Genomic DNA, 21,689 nt, shown 5'->3' with positions numbered 1-21,689 from the left:
GTGAAGTGCGTCTGGCTTCCCCATTGATTTGTCAGAAAGTCGCCAAAAGTGATCACATGACCTTGGGACATTGCAGTCATTATAAATATGAGCCAATTGCCAAGAATTTTGATTGTGTGGCCGTAGGGATGATTCAACGGTTGTTAAGAATAGGAATAGGAATAGGAATAAGTTTATTTATAGGCCGCCCTTTTCCCTGAGGGGACTCAGGGCGGGTAACAACTTATAGGGAGGGGATACGAACAGTAACATATAACATAACACATAATTAAAAAGTAAACAACATTCATTCAACATTCGGGTGGGGGCGGATCAAGTCTTTACCCCCAGACCCTAAGTATGAAAAATAATCATAAATCACTTTTTTTCAGTGCCATTGCACCTTTGAAAGGTCACTAATTTAATGGCTGTAAGTTGAGTACTACCTGTATTTTATAAAAGAGAAGAATGTCCTGGATAATATGTCCCACTCCAGCCCATTCTGACTTTACATGCAGTTGCTAATGGTTCTCTGACAGAGGTGGAAAAAGCAATAGGAAAATTAAAAGATAGTCAGAGGTGGGTTCCTACCAGTTCGCATCTATTCGGTAGAACCGGTTCGTCAAATCTACCGAACCGGTTAGAAGAGGTTCCACCAGTGGACCCGGAAAGCAGGCCACACCTAACAGAAGAAGTTCCAAAAATTTTTGAAACCCACCACTGGTCCTTGGATATGATTATTCTACACTATCATGCTCATATTTATAAAACTCAGTGCCTCTGTGAAAGGTAAGGATGACTACTGCATTTGTGGTGCAATCAGAACATTGCGTGTGTTGAAGTTGTTTTAACGCAAACCAAAGATGCCTTTTAAAAAACAAGTTTACATCCTATTCTTATGCAGGCCAGTGCTGTGTGGGAGGTAATTTAAGGTGGTTCTGAAAAGTGTCGTTGGCATCTTCATATCCAGTCACATGGGTGGCAAGCCACTCCCATCCGGTCACATGGGCGGCAAGCCACTCCCACAAAGGAGGCCACACCCACAGAGTAGGTTCGAACAATTTTTGAAACCCACCACTGAAGATAGTGCTTGCTGAAGTATTAGTACCACTTTATAAAAGCCTTATTAAGACCACGCCTGGAATACTGCATCCAATTTTGGTCACCACAATACAAAAAAGAGGTTGAGACTTTTGGAAAAAGTGCAGAGAAGAGCAACTAAGATGATTAAAGGCCTGGAGATTAAAACATATGAATAACAGTTGCAGGATTTGGGTTTGGCTAGTCTTAAGGGAAAGAAGGATTAGGGGCGAACATGATAGCAGTGTTCCAGTATTTGAGAAGCTGCCACAAAAAGGAGGGGGTCAAATTATTCTCCAAAGCACCACAGGGGACGACAAGAAACAATGGATGGAAAATAATGAAGGAGAGAAGCAGCCCCGAATTAAGGAGATACTTCCTAACAGTGGGGACAATTAACCAGTGGAACAGAAGTTGCCTCCAGAAGTCATGGATGCTTCAACACTGGAGGTTTTTAAGAAAAGTCTAGAGAGTCATTTAACTGCAATGATATATAATCTCCTGCTTGAGCAGGGGGCTAGACTAGAAGACGTCCAAGGTCCCTTCCAGTTCTATTCTGATTCTGACTTACAATCATTTGCATAGTGACTATTTGAAGTTACAACAGCACAAAAACGTGCATTTCACACTTAACGACTGTTGCAACTTCTCCATGGTCGTGTGATGAAAATTCAGAAGCTTGGTAATTGGCATGTATTCATGACAGTTGCACTGCCCTGGGTCATGTAATCACCTTCCCAGCTGACCTCCAACAAGCATAGTATAGCGTACCTTTTATTGTCATTGTACATCATGTATACAACGAAATTGGTTGTACAGGCGATAGGGGGAGCCAGATTTGCTTAACGAGAACATGATTCACTTAACAACTCCATTATTTCACTTAACAACTGTGGCAAGAAGGTGACAAAACTGACAACTGTCTTGCTTAGCACCAAAGGTTTAGGCTCCATCGTGGTCATACATCAAGGACTTCCTGCAGCTAAGGGCACTCGGGCCAGAACAATGCAGCTATTTTAAAAGTGATTGAATGATTCAGGCTATCTTGACAGTCCGTGATAGCACCTTGTCCCGAATCCTTCTTGACTAAGATATACTCTTTGGGCAAAATAACTTACATATAAAAGCTCATATATAGTATACGAATCCATGTGAGGCACCAGAGTTAGGAGGGTGAAAAGTACATTGAATGTGGACCCCTGGTTTGGACTGAATGAATCTCATGCCATCCCAGGGAATCTAGCTTTCTTTTCCACTACATCATCAGTGGATCTTTCTAGGCTAAGAATAAGGCATCTGGAACCTTCTAGACTATTGTTCCCAGCAGCTCCAAAACAAGAATGGCTGCAGGATTTGAGTTGGGCTAGTCTAAAGAAAAGAAGAATTAGGGGTGACGTGATAGTAGTACTCCAGTATTTGAGGGACTGCCATAAAAAAAAGGGGGGGTCAAATTGTTCTCCAAAGCACCAGAGGGCAGGACAAGAAACAATGGTTGGAAACTAATCAAAGAGAGAAGCAAGAAGGAATTAAGGTGAAAGTTCCTAACAGTGAGGACAATGAACCAGTTGGACAGCTTGCCTCATGGGCCCTCCATCACTGGATGCTTTTAAGAAGAGCCCCTAGACAGTCACTTATTTCAAATGGTAGGTTCTCCTTCTTGAGCACGGGGTTGGACTAGAAGACCTCAGCGGTCCCTTGGTTTTCAATAACATCTGGGTGAATTCAAGCTCCTCATTCCTTCCTAGCCAACAGAAGGCACCCTGTTGTCGTAGAAGGGATCATAACGGATCATCTTGGAGATCTAATAAACTGGGTCAAGTCTTAAAAACTACAGACCAACTAAATTTTTAGTCAAAGCCATGACAATTGTGGGATTCAGAGAATTGAGGACAAAACATAGGAATTAATAGCTTAATCTTCATATAGGAAAGGAACTTCATGAAGACGTTCCGTTGCTCAGTTTACAGATATTGAAATGACTAAAACCAAAGCGATTTGTACCAAAGGAAAGATATTATGAGGCATGCCTGAATAGTATTTTAATTAATCGTTCTATCTCGGAGGATAGAATGTTTTAGCGTTGAATTCCAAAGCTCTAAATTAGCTACTTCATAGAAAAATTGGATCAAGGTCAAATTGGACAGGAAATGACTTGAGTATCAAATAGGCATTGGAGCAATTTCCTGACATATAAATCAACAGGGGGAAAAAATGCCCAGGTATTTCTAGAAGAGCATGTTATTTTTATGTCTAGCTTTTTTTTCCTGAGATTCCGTCTTTCTGCTTTTTTTTCCTCAGGAACAAAATGGATTCTTGAGCTAAGATTTCAGGATAACGACCAACAACAACAACAACAAAAATATGAACAGAGAACCCATATATCCTCTTTATAACATAAGTAACCAATTTTTAAAAATAAAAATAAACCAAGGCATGTAAACATCAGAACATATCTGGAGGTGTCATCTGTTTTCAATCATTTAGCCATGCACAATCAAAATGCAACCAAAAAGGTAGAGGATTCCAAAGATCAAAGGGACAATTACACCATGCATTTACTTACCCAAGTGATGGACCCCAAAAACTGTTGGAATAACTTGGGGAGCTTCAGTATCTGGGGAGATAAAAGCAGAATAACAGTGTTGTAGTTGAATCAGAATGGCATCTGTTCAGAACTCCCTCTTCTTCTGCTTTGCTGGCACCGTCGTCATGCTGTCCCAAAAATTCCATATCATCTAATTAATTATTACTGTAATAATTACATTAAATGGAAATGAACTTCAGCTAGGAAAAAAAAAACCATTGCTTTGATGGAAAACACACCACACACACAAACACACACACACACACACACACACACACATACACACACACAAGATCCTCACCCAACAAACTTTATGCCGAATGGAGCTATGAGGTTCACCCGAGCAGCAGAATTGACACTTCCTCACCTCCTTATTTTGGCAGGGTTTCCCTGCTCCCATCTTTTTTCTTCACCGAAGCCCCAAGCTGACCTCAGAAGAAGCATCCCCGGCTTTGGATTCCACAGCTGGATGGAACATTTCGGTCCTGAACCCACCTGAATTGACACAGCAACTCTTGCCTATCAACAGCGTTCTCTCTTGCAATTCAACTGGCCTTGTATCAGTTGCTAGGCAACCGAAGATGGCATATTCGATGAACGAAAGAGGCATTAACATCTCAATCCTTCTTTTTAAAAAAATCTTACATTTAGAAGCATTGTGGTCTATCTACCTGTCCTAAATGACCTGATTTGTACTGAATCCAATATCTATCTATCTATCTATCATCTATCTATCTATCTATCTATCTATCTATCTATCTATCTATCTATCTATCTATCTATCTATCTATCTATTTATCTATTTATCTCTATCATCTATCTATCTATCTATCTATCTATCTATCTATCTATCTATCTATCTATCTATCTATCTATCTATCTATCTATCTATCTATCTATCTACACACACATTTAAGGCAGAATGTTCTGAACAGAGAGCAGAGACTCACACATACTGCATGTGTATCTTCTCCCAGAGCAGCCCGAGTGAAACTGATGCTATCCCAAATGTATTGCTCTAATTCTCATCATTTTCATCCTGCCTGGCTGGAAATCATGAGAGCTGTGCAGTCCAACGCATCTGGAGAGAAACTAGGTTGGAGACCTTTGCTATGGAGGTGAGTGAAGTAAAAAAGTTTTGAATCCAATAAGAAGGGAATGTGAAATGTGTGTCCTCCAGCTGTTGTCAAGCTACACTTTCAAATCTTGACAAGTTTCCATTATGATACAGACTGTTGGGAAGGAAATCGCATTTACTTTTCTCCCTGCACCCAATTTATTTTATTTTATTTCTTGCATGTGTCATCTTTTTTTCTGGGAACTTAAACCATTGTACATTATGGGAGAAGAACACAGAACATAGAATAATAAGGTTGGAAGGGAACTTGGAAGTTTCTAGTAATTCATGCGGGAGAGAAGACCCAATGCCAGTGATCGCTAACCTTTTCCGGACTGAGTGCCCAAAGTGCGTGCACTCGCATGTGAATGCACGTGCATGCGCACGAACCCCCAAAATGCAATTAGTGTGCAGCCCCTGCGCATACGTGGGTGGGGCCCCGCATACACCCTACGCCCCGCACATGCGCAAAATAGACCTGAAGACCAGGTCAGCGGGAGGCGCATGTGCATGCACAGCGGAGCTGAACTGGGGCAACGGTTTTTGTGCCCACAGAGAGGGCGCTGCGTGCCACCTCTGGTATGTGTGCCATTGATTCGCAATCACGGCCCTATGGCATTCCATACAAATCGCTGTCCAAGTCTCTTTTTGAAAACCTCCAGAAATGGAGCGTCCAAAATGTCTGGAAATAAACCATTCTATTATTAATGTTTTCACAGCCAGGAATTTTTTTTCCGTAGTGTTAGGTTGGATCTCTCTTTAATGATCTTCCACCTATTATTTTTTTATCTTGCCCTCAGGTGCTTTGTAGAATAGATCTGCCCTCTTTTAACTGTAACAACTGAAAGACAGTGATCATATCATCCCTAAGCCTTTTCTTCTTTAGATTAGACATACCTACTTCCTTCAATCCTTCAACATATGGTTGAGAGAACAGGTTTCCTTCATTTTATCTTTTTAAGAGGATTGTGATAAAGACTGCAGTTGAAAAACAGGGTCACCCACCGAGTTTTAGTGTGGTCTTGAACCCTAATTATTACACCATTTGGACTCTGAAGTTCTTAACATCAATATATCCTCTAAAATAATGTTGATTCCATTCTTTCTTTCAAAACTGAGCCACCTCTGAGTCATATCCTTTCCTTTCTTCCTGATACATCCCATCTTCAGAGCAGAAAGCTTTCCTGGCAGACATCCTGGCTATTTTTGACTTAATATTTGTTGACATTTTGCATTAAACAGGACCTCTATTGCAATCTGTATTTTAAAAAAATGGCTCTCTGTGTGTGTTTATGTTCCAGCATAACTCTGGAACGCCTCGAGCAATTTCAACCAAACTTGGTACACAGATGACTTACTCACTGGAAAAAAATACTGTGGGGGTAAGACACCCCTAACACCCTTCAGTGTGTGTGTTCTGTTAAGATACAGCCTGTTGTGCCTTAAAATGGTTTCTACTGTACTATGGTAAAATGGCTTCTACTGTACAGCATAGTGGAGTTGCCATGGTAATGGCTTCACACTAATCCATAAGGGGGCTCCCTCTGGTAAGGGGAAAAATCCAGCATTGGAAATTATGTTTGGTCCGGACATTTTCCCCCTATAAATAAATACCCGGGCAATGTCAGATTATCAACTAGTGGGGAAATAAAAGTAAAAGGATGGAATGCGTGTGCTACAGGGATGATCTTGGAGAAACTATGCTGGAACAATTACACAAACGTTAAGTCCAGGAATAAAGAAAGCATTGGAAAGAAACTCAATCAAGTTCTTTCTTAGCTCCCTGGGGTATAAGAAACAGAGAAGAGAAAATACAGTCAGCGTTTCAAGATTCTGTTAATGCAGCCTCTATCAAAAAAAATGGTCTATTTCCTGACCCAGCCTACCTTGGAGACTGACAGAGAAAGATCAACCATAGTGTCTATGGAGATTCCCAGTCATCCAGGTCCTTGTTGTCCCAAAGGTACTTTTCAAAGGCATCTTGATTTTGCACTGAAGACATTTCGCTTCTCACCCAAGAAGCTTCTTCAGTCCTTCTACAGAACTTTTTTTTAAAAAAGCCTTTTTAATGGAATAGAACATCCTGAGATCAAACAATCCCCCATCCTATTGTGTTCTAGAAGAATAGGTTCTCCTGCATGAGAGACCGCCTGCTGCCAATTACCTCCACTAGACCGATTAGATCCCACAGATTAGGCCTCCTCCGAATTCCATCCGCCGGCCAGTGTCGACTGGCGACTACCGGGAGGAGAGCCTTCTCTGTGGCTGCTCCGACCCTCTGGAACGAACTCCCCGTGGAGATTCGAACCCTCACCACCCTCCAGGCCTTCCGCAAAGCCCTTAAAACCTGGCTGTTCCGACAGGCCTGGGGCTAAAGAGCTGTTGCCCCCGTCTCGAATGGTATGACTGTTGTGTGTTTTAAATTATGCATTGTTATGTGTCGTTTTTTAATTTTTGTCTGTATCCCCCTTCCCTGGTTTGAGTTGTGAGCCGCCCTGAGTCCCCTTCGGGGGAAAAGGGCAGCATATAAATATAATAAACAAACAAACAAACAAACAGGGGGCTGGACTAGAAGACCTCCAAGGTCCCTTCCAACTCTATTCTGATCCTGAATTGTCAAAATGTAGCTTTTAACACTAACCATCCAGCCAACCAACCAGCACTAACAGGGGATATGTCGGGCGGGGGGGGGGGGGGGGAATTCTTGCAGTCGAAGTCCACAAGTCTTAAGAGTTGCCAAGTTTGGAGTCGCCTAGTATAAGGTAAAAATTCAATCCTAAATTCTGTTTGGTGTTCTTGGTCTTTTCAGTAATACCCATTGTTTTTATTATTGTATTTTTGTTGTGGTGTAATTTAGTTTCCCAATTCGTATGGCTGCTTGCCCCTATAACGAATCTGGGCAGCGTACATTCTTAAAAACTCTTGGGACTATACAAAACAGAGGTCAGGGTATTAGTGCAGCCTCTGTCATACTTTTTGACTGCTGTGCTTATTTTTATCCAGGCTGTTACGTTTTGCTGCTTTATCGTTGTTTTTAATTGTTTTTAATTGTATAGTGGATGTTGCCACTGCCCAGAGATTTCTGGAGTAGAGCTATAATAAATCTAATAAGCAAACAAAAAAAAATTATTCTTTTAGCATAACATATTTCTCTGTATGACCTGCACCATATCTTAATTCAAGGCTGGGTGTTTTAAGAGCCAGGTTTTAAGGGCCCATTTAAGTAAGAATGAGAAAGTGCAGGATATTGCAAAGTGCAGGATATTGCAAAATCTCCATGCCCACCCCACTCCAGGGGAAGGATACTGCAAAATCCCCACTCCTTGGGGAAGAATATTGCAAAATCTCCATTCCCACTCCACTCTGGGGCTAGCCAGAGGTGGTATTTGCCAGTTCTCCAAACTACTCAAAATTTCCACTACCGGTTCTCCAGAATTTGTCAGACTCTGCTGAATTTGTCAGCCCAGGTTTCAAAACCCAAATGCTGCACAATGGGGTGAGCTCCTGTTACTTGCCCCAGCTTTGGCCCACCTAGCAGTTTGAAAGCATGAAAATGTGAGTAGATAAATAGGTAGCACTTTGGTGTTAATGTAACAGCATTCTCTGTGCCTTGGCATATGCTGTACATATGACTACATAAGCATCTTCAGACAACGCTGGATCCCTCAGCCAAGAAACAGAGGTGAGCATCATCTTTCGACTCCAACAGAACTGGATAGGGTAAACCTTTACCTTTAACCAGTGGTGAAATTCATTTTTTTTACTACAGGTTTGGTGGGCGTGGCTTGGGGGGCATGTGGGGGGGGGGAGGATATTGCAAAATCTCCATTCCCACCCCACTCCAGGGGAAGGATACTGCAAAATCCCCACTCCTTGGGGAAGAATATTGCAAAATCTCCATTCCCATTCCACTCTGGGGCTAGCCAGAGGTGGTATTTGCCGGTTCTCCAAACTACTCAAAATTTCCACTACCGGTTCTCCAGAATTTGTCAGACCCTGCTGAATTTCACCCCTGCACCAAAATCAGGACTATTAAAAAAAGGTGATTCTTCAGGAGAAGATGCAAAAATTCTTTTTCTCCTTCATACCTTACCTGGAACTGATGGGGGTGGAGGGGAAATATCACATTCTTTTTAAAAAAGTTTTCATTTTTTATTTTTTAAATATGAACATTCCATCTTTTCTTAAACAGTGTGTTGTCTTGGTACAAATATCTAACCATCAGAATTTACAACATCATTCACCCTGATATTAATTGTCTAATCTTAGAATTATAGCATATTAAACGGTTGAACATAGTAAACCTGTTCATTTTCCCCTCTTAACGTATCTTCTAATAAAAATATAATAACATTAAGCATAACAATCCTCATCATCATAAGACTAACAATTGTTTACATCTCTATCTTAACATATTTTCTACGCTTCTTTAATCTCCTTCTTTAATTCCAACTTCCAAATATCACATGCTTGAACTGCACATACCTTTTAGAGCGTTGACCACATGGAGAATGGCATCGTGGGTCAGCCAGTTGAAATCGTCTAAATTCCAGCTTTCATGCAAGTCCATCATTCTTGTTTAAGGTCAAGACCTGATTGCTGCACATGTAATACTTTACGGGAGGACAGGAACAGCTAGCAACACCTTGGAAAGAAAGTTGTGTAACATAAAATTAATCCCCATGCTGTCTATTTCAGAAGATAAGGAAACAGATAGTTGCTACAAAGGCTAGTTCCATTATATGAAGCAAGTAGTAGGATAGGATAGGATAGGATAGGATAGGATAGGATAGGATAGGATAGGATAGGATAGGATAGGATAGGATAGAATAACAGAGTTGGAAGGGACCTTGGAGGTCTTCTAGTCCAACCCCCTGCTTAGGCAGGAAACCCTACACCACTTCAGACAAATGGTTATCCAATCTTAAAAACTTCCAGTGTTGGAGCATTCACAACTTCTGGAGGCAAGTTGTTCCACTGGTTAATTGTTCTTACTGCCAGAAAATTTCTCCTTAGTTCTAAGTTGCTTCTCTCTTTCATTAGTTTCCACCCATTGCTTCTTGTTCTACCCTCAGGTCAGAGGTAGGTTGCTCTTGGTTCGGCCCGGATCGGGTGAACCGGTAGTAGCGGCCGTGGGAGGTTCTGCCCACCCACCTGGGACACACCTGTGTATATCACCCCTAGTCCTTCTTTTCATTAAACTAGACATACCCAGTTCCTGCAACCATTCGTCATATGTTTTAGCCTCCAGTCCCCTAATCATTTTTGTTGCTCTTCTCTGCACTCTTTCTTGAGAGACCACCTGCTGCTGATCACCTCCAATAGACAGATTAGATCCCACAGATTAGGCCTCCTCCGTATTCCTTCTCTGTGGCTGCTCCGGCCCTTTGGAACGAGCTCCCCGTGGAGATTCGAACCCTCACCACCTTCCAGGCCTTCCGCAAAGCCCTTAAAACCTGGCTATTCCGACAGGCCTGGGGCTAATGAGTCTTCCCCCCCCTTGAATGGTATGGTTGTTGTGTGCTTTTAAACTATGGTATTGTTTTGTCTGTCTTTTTATTCCTTATTTGTACCCTTCCCCCTTGACTTGGGTTGTGAGCCGCCCTGAGTCCCCTTCGGGGAAAAGGGCGGCATAGAAATGTAATAAATTCAAATTCAAATTCAAATTCAATTCTAGAATCTCAACATCTTTTTTACTTTGTGGTGACCAAAACTGGATGCAATATTCCAAGTGTGGCCTTACCAAGGCATTATAAAGTGGTATTAACACTTCATGCGATCTTGGTTCTCTGTTAATGCAGCCTAGAACTGTGTTGGCTTTTTTGGCAGCTGCTGCACACTTCTGGCTCATATTTAAATGGTTGTCCACTAGGACTCCAAGATCCCTCTCACAGTTACTACTATTGAGTGAGGTGTCATATATACTGTACCTGTGCATTTGGTTTTTCTTGCCTAAATGTAGAACCTTACTTTAGTAAAACACCCATTCGAACAATGAGTTTGTTGGTACTTGCTTAATGAACATAGTATTTGCTTAAATGTTGTAAAATGGGTTGGTCACGTGATGACCTGCTTAACAACGAACATAGCTTACAAGCATAATTCTGGGCTCAGATACTGCCATAAGTCAAGGACTACCTGTATTACAGTGATTCAAGTTTATATTCCTCCCATAAATGCAGAGGAAGCAGTGGTCGGATAGTTCTCTAATGATTTTCAACACCTTTTCAGCATAATGCCCCCCAAAAAGATGTCCTAGTAATTACAAAAGACTAGAGTACTAAAGTTGGAAGTAAAATAGCATCTGGAAAATGGAGGAAAAAATATTTTTAGTGTTCAAACTGAAGCAGGAGCCAGATTAATAGTGTTGTGCCAAATATACTCATAACAAGTACTGCGTTCCAAGAATACATATTGAATATCACCACATGAACAATACTGAAACCAAATTGACTATATATCTTCGAGCAAAGGCGGGGAAGTTTTCTTTAGTGAGCCAAAACAAGACCTGGTGCAGACACGGCTCCTTTCATAATCATAAACACCTTGCAAAATTACAACTTGAACTAAAGGAAACAAATGCAATTCATCAAACCCATAAGGTACAGCAGCCTCGGCAATGTGCCATATCATTAAATACCGAGGAATAGATTTAATGGATTGGATTTGATCCATGAGCTGCCGGGAGACTTCTGGAGCAAAAGATATGATATCATTAAAGGCGAAGCAAATAAATACATCCTAAAAGGCAAAAAGCACAACGTGTCTATACTCACATGGTAAGCAATAGGCAAGAGAGCATGTGGCCCAACTGAATGACATCTAAATAAGCCATGTGAAGTAATTGAGGACAGGAATTGAATTGGAGAGTTATTTAAGAAAATCAAGGGAATGTTTTGTGCAAAGATGGGCAAAACCAAGGAGAAAGATAAAACTAAGATCTACAGACCAAGGGAGCTGTAAAGAAGAGATGGCACCAGAGGTAAGCTGCTATGGGTTTGCCCAGGTTCGGGAGAACCCATAACTAACGTTATGGCCGGTTCAGAGAACCTCCAAATCCCACCCTTGGCTGTCCCCACCCACTACGCCCCACCCCTGCCAGGAGTCTCCACGTGGCCCACTTTAGATGTTCAGGGCCCACATGGAGGCTTGGGGAGGGAAGCAAACGGGCCTCCTGGAAGTTCTGGAAGGCCGGAAACAGGCTAGTTTCCGGCCTTTGGAGGGCCTCGGGAACCTGGGGGAGGCAGTTCCATATAAACAGCTATGGAACGTGGGTAGGCGGGTGGGCCAAACAAGCCACTGTACCGGTACAGTGGCCGCTGCTTCTGGCTACTACCGGTACAGCCGTACTGGGCTGTACCATCCAGAACCCACCACTGAACAGATCCCCTGTGAGTCGGATTGCCCCTGTGACTATGTAGGACAGACGGGGAGGAAGCTAACCATCAAATTACAAGAACACAAGTGAACAGTCAGATGAAAAGACCCAAACTCATTGGTAGCCTCACATTGCAATGAAAAAGGACATGTATCCAATTTGGCAGCTACTAAGATTGTTGGCCGAGCAGGTACAAAGATAGCCAGGGAAAGGATCGAAGGCCGGGAAATGTGCCCCTTGTCCGTCAAACTTATCTCGTACTTAGGAACCAAGGTCCTGGCAGCACAAGGAAACAATAACCGATGCCTTAATATCCAGCAACCAACACCCCAATCAACCACCTAAGAACCGAGGTGGCGCAGTGGTTAGGGTGCAGTACTGCAGGCCACTTCAGCTGACTGTTATCTGCAGTTCAGCGGTTCTAATCTCACCGGCTCAAGGTTGACTCAGCCTTCCATCCTTCCGAGGTGGGTGAAATGAGGACCCAGACTGTGGGGGCGATATGCTGACTCTGTAAACCGCTTAGAGAGGGCTGAAAGCCCTATGAAGCGGTATATAAGTCTAACTGCTATTGCTATTGCTAACCAATAAAAAGCAACACTCAACTAGGCACCACATAAATACTAGAAGAACCCAAAACATACGGTGTGCTTTGGTTCCCTGAGAATGGATTCCGGCATAAGTCCAAAAGCTCAGAAGACTAAGCCTGTGCAGAGTACGTGCCCGACTAGCACGCCCGGCCCCGTGTGTAGTGTACCGGTTGCAACAGGATCCGGAACCCACCACTGGATCTGGTAGATTATATTAGAAGTATCTCCCACCTCCAAGCAATGTTTGCAATGCATGATTTGTCCTCATATGGTAGTCTCTGAGCTACCATACGAGGACAAAAGAATACATATATATGTCATTTTTTGCTTATGTTAAGTTTATTGTGGTACACAGTAAAAATAACTGTGCGTAGCATCCCATGGTGCTGAGAAAAATTGTTGAGAATACCTTGGACTTCAATTCCATATGAAATGAAATGAAACCATGTTTCCCATTAGAAGTAACTAATATAATTTGCTTGCTTGCTGTGGCCTAGAGGTGGAGCTCTCACAACTTCACAATCAGGAGGTTGTGAGTTCGATCCTAGGTAGAGGCAGATGTAAGGTCTCCTGCTTGGGCAGGGGGTTGGATTAGATGACCTGCAAGGTCCCTTCCAACTCTGTTCATCTATTAAATCTTGCTTGCTAACTTCAAAACTCACCAGGCCTGCAACAGCCATCTTTCCATTTCTCAGCTGCCACATAGTCTGGGTGGTTGGGTGATCTGGAATATCAGACCAAACAATAACAACGTGCCTTGATATTGACTAGTTATTATCATCAAGGTGTCTTAGCAACCACGTAGGTAGTTTTTTTACTATAATGATCTGTCCCTAGCTTGTTCTTTCAGATCTTCCAACATTTCACCCATCGCCAGTGTAATTTCAGTCCATTTATCCTGTTGCTGGTCAATGAAGCAAATACCTAAACAGTCTGGACGCATAATGGTGGAGAAGAGTAATGGAGGAAGACCTCAAAGTTTGGTGGGGAGGCGGGGGAATCAAAGAATTAAAAAAGTAGAAGCTGACTGAAGCCAACAGTTAGATGCTTAGAAGAACTCAAAACAGCAATTTCTAACAAGCAATCCCAATGAAACGATGCCTATTGTGTTATGAAGAACCAGAAGCAACTACTCAACTGCACAAACCACAAATACAGAACCTTGGTGTGCAGCTTGACAATTATTGCTGTCATCACCAGTATTCAGGGGTGGGATTCAATCGGTTCGGATGAACCAGATGTTAATTTTAATCTGATTTGCTGAACCGGTAGTTACAAGGACCGGCTGACCCCACCTACCCTGACCCTCCCCTCCCAGGAGTCTCCACACAGCCCGTTCAACATGCCAGGTAACTGCAGGGCCCACATGGAAGTTCTGGGAGGGCAAAAAACAGGTATACCGGAAGTACTGGAAGTACTGGAAGTCTGGAAACAGGCCCATTTCCACCCTCTGGAGGGCCTCCGGAGCCTGGAGGAGGCCATTTTCACCCTCATGGAGGCTCAAAGAAGGCCTCCAGAGACTGGGGAGGGCAAAAAACGGGCCTATCGAAAGTATCAGAAGTCCAGAAATGAGTCCGTTTCTAGTCTCCAGAGCCTGGGGGAGACTATTTTCGCCTTCCCTGACGCTGGAGGAAAGCCTCCAAAGCCTGGGGAGGGCAAAAATCCCCCCCCCTGCCATGGTGCAGAAAGCCGACTAGACCAGGGGTCAGCAAACTGCGGCTCTGGAGCTGCATGTGACTCTTTCCTCCCTTTGCTGCGGCTCCATCACCGGTCAGTGCCACAATTTTGAGAGGAGCTTCCGGTGGCAGGGTGGGGGGAAGAGAAGCACAGTGTGCCAGGAGAAGACTCTATGGCAAGGGGAGGGTTTTCCAGTTGTCTGCACAATTGATAGGGCTTTCGGTTATGACACGTAGAGGAAAAAGTACGCCGCCGTGCTAGGAGGATACTCTATGGTGCGGGAACTGAACTTCCGGTCAGCTCCAGAATTGAACAGGGGGCTTCCGGTTAGGACCTTTGTGGCTCCCGGTGTTTTCTTTTCTGTGGGAAACGGGTCCAAATGGCTCTTTGAGTGTTTAAGTTTGCCGACCCATGGTCTAGACCATGCCCCCATAGCCATGGCCACCCAGCAACCGGGCAGAGAACCCATTGCTAAAAATTTTCAATCCACCTCTGCCAGTAACCTTTATCAGACCTCCCCCCTGATAATCCTGGCATGTGATGGGGCTCTCCAAGGCTGCGAAGACAAGTAAAAAGAGATTGACTTTACTGACACGTAAAATGAGAAAGGCACATAGGTTCTACAGCACCATCTCCTGGCCCTTGTAGCACTGAGGTGTGTGATCATTGACATCAAACTTTCCTCTCTCCCTGTATGGGAAACAGGCCAATCTCCTAAGAGATAGTCGAGTTTTATTGGAAGGGAAAGAAATGTAAACATTATTTTGCCATTTGCATCACATGCAAAGCATTTATTGATAAAGGAGGAAAGTCTGCAGAGACTTCAAAAGACATAATCTAGGAAATAGATACAGTACAGTAGAGATAATCCTCGACTTGCAACCGTTCATTTACTGACCGTTCAAAGTTACGACAGCACTTAAAAAAGGACCATTTTCACACTGATGACTATTGCAGCATCCCCAAGGTCGACTTATCAAAATTCAGATGCTTGGCAAACTGACTCATATTTATGACGGTTGCAGTGTCCCAGGGTCAGGTGATCCCTTTTTGCAACCTTCTGACAAACAAAGTCAATGGGGAAACCAGATCCATTTAGCAACCATGTTAAACAACTTAACGACTGTAGTGATTCAATTAACAACTGTGGCAAGAAAGGTTATAAAATGGGGCAAAAGCTCACTTAACAAATGTCTCACTTAGCCATATGAATTTGGGGCTCAGTTGTGGTCATAAGTCGAGGGGTGTGGTGGCCTAGCGGTGGAGCTCTCGCCTCACACTCAGGAGGCTGTGAGTTTGATCCTAGCTAGAGGCAGAGATTTCTCTCTCTGGGCACAATGAGAATGCATCTGCTGAACCGTGGCACGACAAAACCGCGCTCATCAAAATAGCGGTGACGTCATCACCATGCGTCATCACCGCCGCGACAACAGCGCAGCAACAGAAGGGCGCTTTAAAACGGCGCCGCGGCAGAAAGCCGATTTCCATTAAGGTAAGGGTTAGGATTAGATTTAGGGGTTTGTTTTAGGGTTTGTTTTAGGGTTTGTTTTAGGGTTAGGTTTAGGGTTAGGTTTAGGGTTAGGTTTAGGTTTAGGGTTAGGGTTAGGGTTAGGTTTAGGGTTAGGTTTAGGGTTAGGTTTAGGGTTAGGTTTAGCGTTAGGTTTAGGGTTAGGTTTAGGGTTAGGGTTAGGTTTAGGGTTAGGTTTAGGGTACTGAGTGCTTGGGAAGGCGCGGATTTGCCCTCCGCGATTATGTCATCGCGGTAGGGTCGCATTTTTCCTTAGTGCTTTGAACGGCACGAATTAGTCTTCACGCTTATGTCTCCGCGGATTAAGGCTTCGCGGATTTGTGGTGGAACCCTGCTGAGCAAAACACTGCATTGCCGACAAGAAGAGCATCTGGCCAGTAAACACTCCGCTCCATTCAATTGCCTCCACCCCGCAAGGGATTATAGGGTCACTGAAGATGATGATGAATTGTGGTTGTAAGTCAAGGACCACCTGTATAAACACTATGAAGTTCTGAGCAGTTCCCTGGATGGTAAATATGCTATTAATGTAATCATGAGGTGATAATATGTAGACGGGCCAATTTGCGTAAGGACTGAGACAATGCACAGACAATAGTCATCAAAGACAACAATTTAAGCTTAAACACACACCTTGTCAAAACAAAAGCTAATCTCATGCAATATTTCTAGCTAAGCTTGTTACCTACTCCTTAGGATGAACTGATGCCTGAAGCTAAAATCTCCCTTTCTTGCTTTCATGGACTTAAAAAAAACACTCTATATTTTTAAATAATAATAATAATTCCAATACGCGATTATGGATGAAACATGTAACAGTGATGCCCATTGTCATCGGAGGCACTTGGTACCATGTCTAAGAATTTAATAAAATACATCAAGAAATTGCAGCTTTCAGCAATAAACACCAGCGGAACTGCAAAAAAACTGTGCTACTCGGAACATTGTACATTTTAAGAAGGTATTTGGTTGATACCTAGGACGCTGGCAGCAACCCGTATCAACCATTAGCACCAGTCAGTGGTATTTGTGATGCATTTTTGAATGTTCAGTTGACTGAGTTTCATGTTTAATGAATGGAGTTAACAACAACAACAACAACAACAACAACAACAACAACAACAACCATCTCTACCACACTTGGAATTCTGCTTGCACTTAGACAGGGATTTCTCAAGTTGCAAAAAATAATAGGATTGGATCTATCCAGCTATGAGCATTGCAGACTTACCTGCTGGCAAGAATTATTTTATTTGCAACTATCTGTGCAAAGCATCATCTAAGCAATCATTCTTGCAGCAAGTAGCAGGACCTCGAAGAACAAGTGATTTTGCATATCCAGTGTCCATCCTTCTACGCCTTCCTCAAGAATGCCAACACATTGCTAGTTTTCCTGCTTCTTTGCCCCTTTCCCATCTTGACCGAGTCTTTCAATATCTGGGGGAAATTCCTTGCCATCATCCTCTATCACAAATGTCTTGTATAAACATGAGCTCTTGCACTTTAAACGTTCTTGGATGACAATTTCCTAACCATCCACCTCCGTGTCCAGGTGGTCACAACCAGGTGGTCCAACGATCTCCGTTTGCCAGGTGGTCCAACGATCTCCGTTTGCCTTTGTAACAGCTCTTTGATATCAGGACAAACAAACAAATCGCATTTGGGCAAGCAGAAATGGGGCTCAGCTAGGATTCAAGTCGGGCTTTGCCATGACTGTTGACCAAAAGAGACAGCTCACCCAGACTGCTGACTCCTTCCAATCTCTCCACTCACAGGGTGGCACTTGAAAGCTTAAAAGTGGCACGCCTTATCCTCTTAATACCTGATCGCACAAAGAGATTTCTTAAATAAGGCAGATAATTGTGTCAGCTTAGGTCAAGTCCTTGCTAATAATGGAGCTTCTATGCAAGCCCAAACCAGTAGAACAAGAATGAACAGTCAGGAATGAGCAAGTATTTATGATGGGTTCCACACGAGGATGGAGTAAACCAGCACTTTGCCAATCAAGGTGGGCACCTCTTCGTAGTAAAGTCAAGGACCATAGATTGTTCCCAAGAAAGCACTTTGGAGAATGACAAATGGATGGACGTAATGATGAACACCATGTTGGTGTGTGGAGCCAGTACACACACACACACATGCACGCACAAGTTTTAACCATTCAGTCATGCCGGACCCTTGGCAACTTTATAGGCAAGGGCTCTCCATGCTACACTGTCAAGCACAAATTCTTTCAGTTGTTGGATGGTCATCTTTGTATCAGCTTTGATAGTATCAAGCCAGCATGTTTTTTTCTGGCCCCTTCTTCCGCTAACCATTCCCACCACTATTGGCTTCGTCTTTCAAGATAGTTCACAGTTACCAACCTTTATCAGGTTTGGAGAGGGGCTAGGCCAATATCTTTCAGACGCCGCAGTACTTGGCAAGAATGCAGGAATGAACTAATTGTTTCCTGCAAACACCCCCTCCCCTTTTGCTCCTCTTATTTCCTCTGGGAGGGGCCATTCACCATCCGCCTGTGATCTTACTCCCAAGTTGACCCTTGTTCCCTAGCTGTTCCCTTCATCTGGCAACTCTGTGCATGCTCACACTGGGAACAGGCTCCAGCTGTTTGTCTGCCCCACTGATGTCTGTCTCCGAAGGCAGCTGATAACGGTCAGACAGCTCTGGCCCCCTCTATGCCTCCGACACAGAGCCCTCATCAGAGCCTTTCCCAGACTCCAGGACTGGCTCATGTTTCTCCCCAACCTCCTCACTGTCCGACTCTGCCGCTGGCCACTGATGGGCCACAACAGTTGGATGGATGAAGGGCAAGCTGCTCTAAGAAAAAGTTCTACTGTTTTTTATTTTGCTTTGCTTTGCCAGTCATGGCATCAAAACAAACAACATCAATTCCTCCAAGTGATACATTCCCTGACTTACGTATTCATGTATGTTTATCTCCTTATCTCTTTTCTTGATGAATATCCCTGACTGTACAATAACCGGTGCATTATAACAGCTGGTACCTTCTCAGCTTCCCAGTCCAGGTGAGGAAATTTTTAAAAAAAATCACTCTGGTCCAATAAGCCTGCGGGGAAAAGAGCTTCCAAGCAACAGAGCATTGAAACTTTATTCTTACCCAGGGACAGAGGTGGTATTCAGCCGGTTTGGACCGGTTCGGCCGAAGCGGTAGGCAAAATCATCCGTGGCCCACCAACCCACCCCGGCTCTATGCTGTCCTATTTAGATATGTTTTTGAGACCAGGCGCATGCGCAGAAGACGTGTGCATGAGCAAAGTGCATGCATGGAAGGCAGGGCACATGCTCAGAAGGGATATAGCAATAGCAATAGCAGTTAGACTTATATACCGCTTCATAGGGCTTTCAGCCCTCTCTAAGCAGTTTACAGAGTCAGCATATTGCCCCCAACAACAATCCGGGTCCTCATTTCACCCACCTCGGAAGGATGGAAGGCTGAGTCAACCTTGAGCCAGTGAGATTAGAACCGCTGAACTGCAGATAACAGTCAGCTGAAGTGGCCTGCAGTACTGCACCCTAACCACTGCGCCACCTCGGCTCTTTTATGCCATATGCACCCGGCGAATTGGTGGTAATGAAATGTGCAACGCACCGTATTAGATCGGTGCGGGAAGAAGAGACAATAGGCTTGAGAAACTTTCAACACCTTTTATTTCCTTAGCCGCTGCAATACAAACTACCAGCAGGCTGCCGAAACTCTCCATTTATTGAGCTCCGGCAGACTAGCCAACCAATGAAAGCGATTTAAACTTCCCGCGATTTGGCGAACCAATCCACGGGGACATGCAAATCTGTGCTATGTACGTACGTACATAACACACCGCTTCCCAGGGAACCCATTATCGTAAATGATGGATCTTTCTCATTAAGTAATCTACTTCAGCCACTAATGATGTTAGATGCTGGGAGGGAAGATTATAGAAGCTGCCTTCATCCCTTGAACACAAAGTCCATCTAAATTAACAGCCCAGAGATAATTAATCTCTGCCAAGAAGGTAACGCTCCCAAAATCTCTACACAGTGCATGACAACACAGGACCCCTTCATTTTAGATACCATGGCTCCGATATTTCAACATTTCCAGGCAGTTAATGAGAAACTAGTTACCGTATTTTTTGGAATATAAGACACACTGGAGTATAAGCTGCACCAAGGTTTCGAAGAGGTAAATTAAAAAACCAAAGTTTTTGCACTCTGCAGACCTCCCAAAAATGGTGTTTTTCGCAAAAACGAACTTGTTTCCCCACCCCCAAAAAAGGGCATGAATAGCTTTTAGGAGGCTTGTAGAGTGCTCCTGTGGGGTCCCCCCCCCAAACGAGCAAAAAATGGCCTGTTTTTCATGAAAATGGGCCCATTTCTTATTAAAAAAAAAGAGCATGCATAGCCTTTAGGAGGCTTATAGAGTGCTCCTGGCCTGTTTTTCGCTCGTTTCTGCCTCCCCAGCCCCCAGGAACACTCTGAAAGCCTCCTAAAGGCTCTGCACCAAAGCCTTTGGTGAAGGGGGCGAGGTTTCGGGAGGCAAAAAAATGCTGTATTCAGTATATAAGACGCACCCAGATTTTCAGCCTCTTTTTTGAGGGAAAAATATACTCCGAAAAATACAGTAAGTCACAACTGAAGAGAATGGAAGTCACAATTGTTGTACATAAATTCTGGGTGCCATTAAGGTCTGATAGATTGTTCTAAGTCAGAAGTTTTGGTTTTTCTCTTTTAATGTTTTAGTTTGTCACAAGCTCGCTGTCTGGTGTCCTATGCCGAATTTTGGACTGCAACCATAATTAAAACTTCCTACATTTTCTTAAAAGTTAAAGTGAATTTTATCTTTATCCTATGGTATCTTTATCTTTGATGTCTTTTTCTTTTCTTTTTCTTGCTTTATATTAGTTTGTTTTTAATCTTTTAAAAAATCTTTAATAAAAATTTAGCGCGCACACACACACACAAAAAGAACGCAGCTGGATTCCTGCAAAATTCCATCAATTTTGGCTTACTGCGGAAATGGTCTGGAAACCAAAGCACAGCAATCTTTCTCCCTTTCCTTTTAAGTGACTTTCCTGTAATTTCTTGCTGCCTGCTGAGATTTGGTTTGAATAGGTTTTTGTTGGAGAGGGCGAGGGGAAACCGGTTTGTCAATTCCTGGCAGGTATCTCACGCGCAGCAACGAAGCCAGAGGTATTTGGGGATCACACTTGAAATACTCCGCTAGACAAGAACCAGTGATTTCATGTCCATAGATTTTAGAACAGGGAGAGATTGGCAGATGTCAAGTCGGTCACAGAACATGGCTGCTGACTGAGTAGAGAAATTTTGGGTAAGGGAACTTCTTTTAACACAGAGCAGTTGGAAATACCCTATGCGAGATAACAAAATAACAGAGTTGGAAGGGATCTTGGAGGTCTTCTAGTCCAACCTCTGCTAAGGCAGGAAACCCCATACCATTTCAAACAAATGGATATCCAATCTCTTCTTTAAAACTTCCAGTGTTGGAGCATTTACAACTTATATAGAGGCAAGTCATTCCACTGATTAATGGTTCTCACCGTGACGAGTTAGTTCTAGATTGCTTCTCTCCTTGATTAGTTTCCATCCATTGATTCAGGCACTTTAGAGAATAGGTTGATCCCTCTCAAATATTGGAACACTGGTATCATGTCACACCAGTCCTCCTTTTAATTAAACCAGACCCATGATGGCGAACCTATGGCACGCGTGCCATAGGGGCACATGGAGCCTTC

At 43.4% G+C, this 21,689-nt stretch overlaps 1 protein-coding gene across 2 annotated transcripts in view; it reads right to left on the bottom strand.

Moving 5' to 3' along the window:
• AMOTL1 (angiomotin like 1) overlaps positions 1-9,379 on the bottom strand; it is a 73,855-nt gene extending 64,476 nt beyond the window's left edge. The window contains exons 1-2 of one of the 2 annotated variants that reach the window (XM_087721111.1): positions 9,246-9,379; positions 3,623-3,673 (exon numbers count right to left, since the gene is read on the bottom strand). In XM_087721111.1, coding sequence (XP_087577237.1) covers positions 3,623-3,673; positions 9,246-9,333 — 139 coding nt within the window. In that variant the 5' untranslated portion in view covers positions 9,334-9,379. Of the gene's footprint in view, positions 1-3,622; positions 3,674-4,010; positions 4,331-9,245 lie in introns of those variants that run through there. The other variant, XM_087721113.1, reaches the window with a different exon arrangement.
• Positions 9,380-21,689: the final 12,310 nt, after the last annotated feature.

Source organism: Thamnophis sirtalis, unplaced genomic scaffold (genome assembly GCF_051295495.1).
Source record: "Thamnophis sirtalis isolate CommonGarterSnake01/CBP01778 unplaced genomic scaffold, rThaSir2_p1.2 scaffold_8, whole genome shotgun sequence".
NCBI classification, from domain to species: Eukaryota; Metazoa; Chordata; class Lepidosauria; order Squamata; family Natricidae; genus Thamnophis; species Thamnophis sirtalis.
Note: the sequence above shows the minus strand (reverse complement) of the source record. Positions and strands in the feature narration are given on the sequence as shown.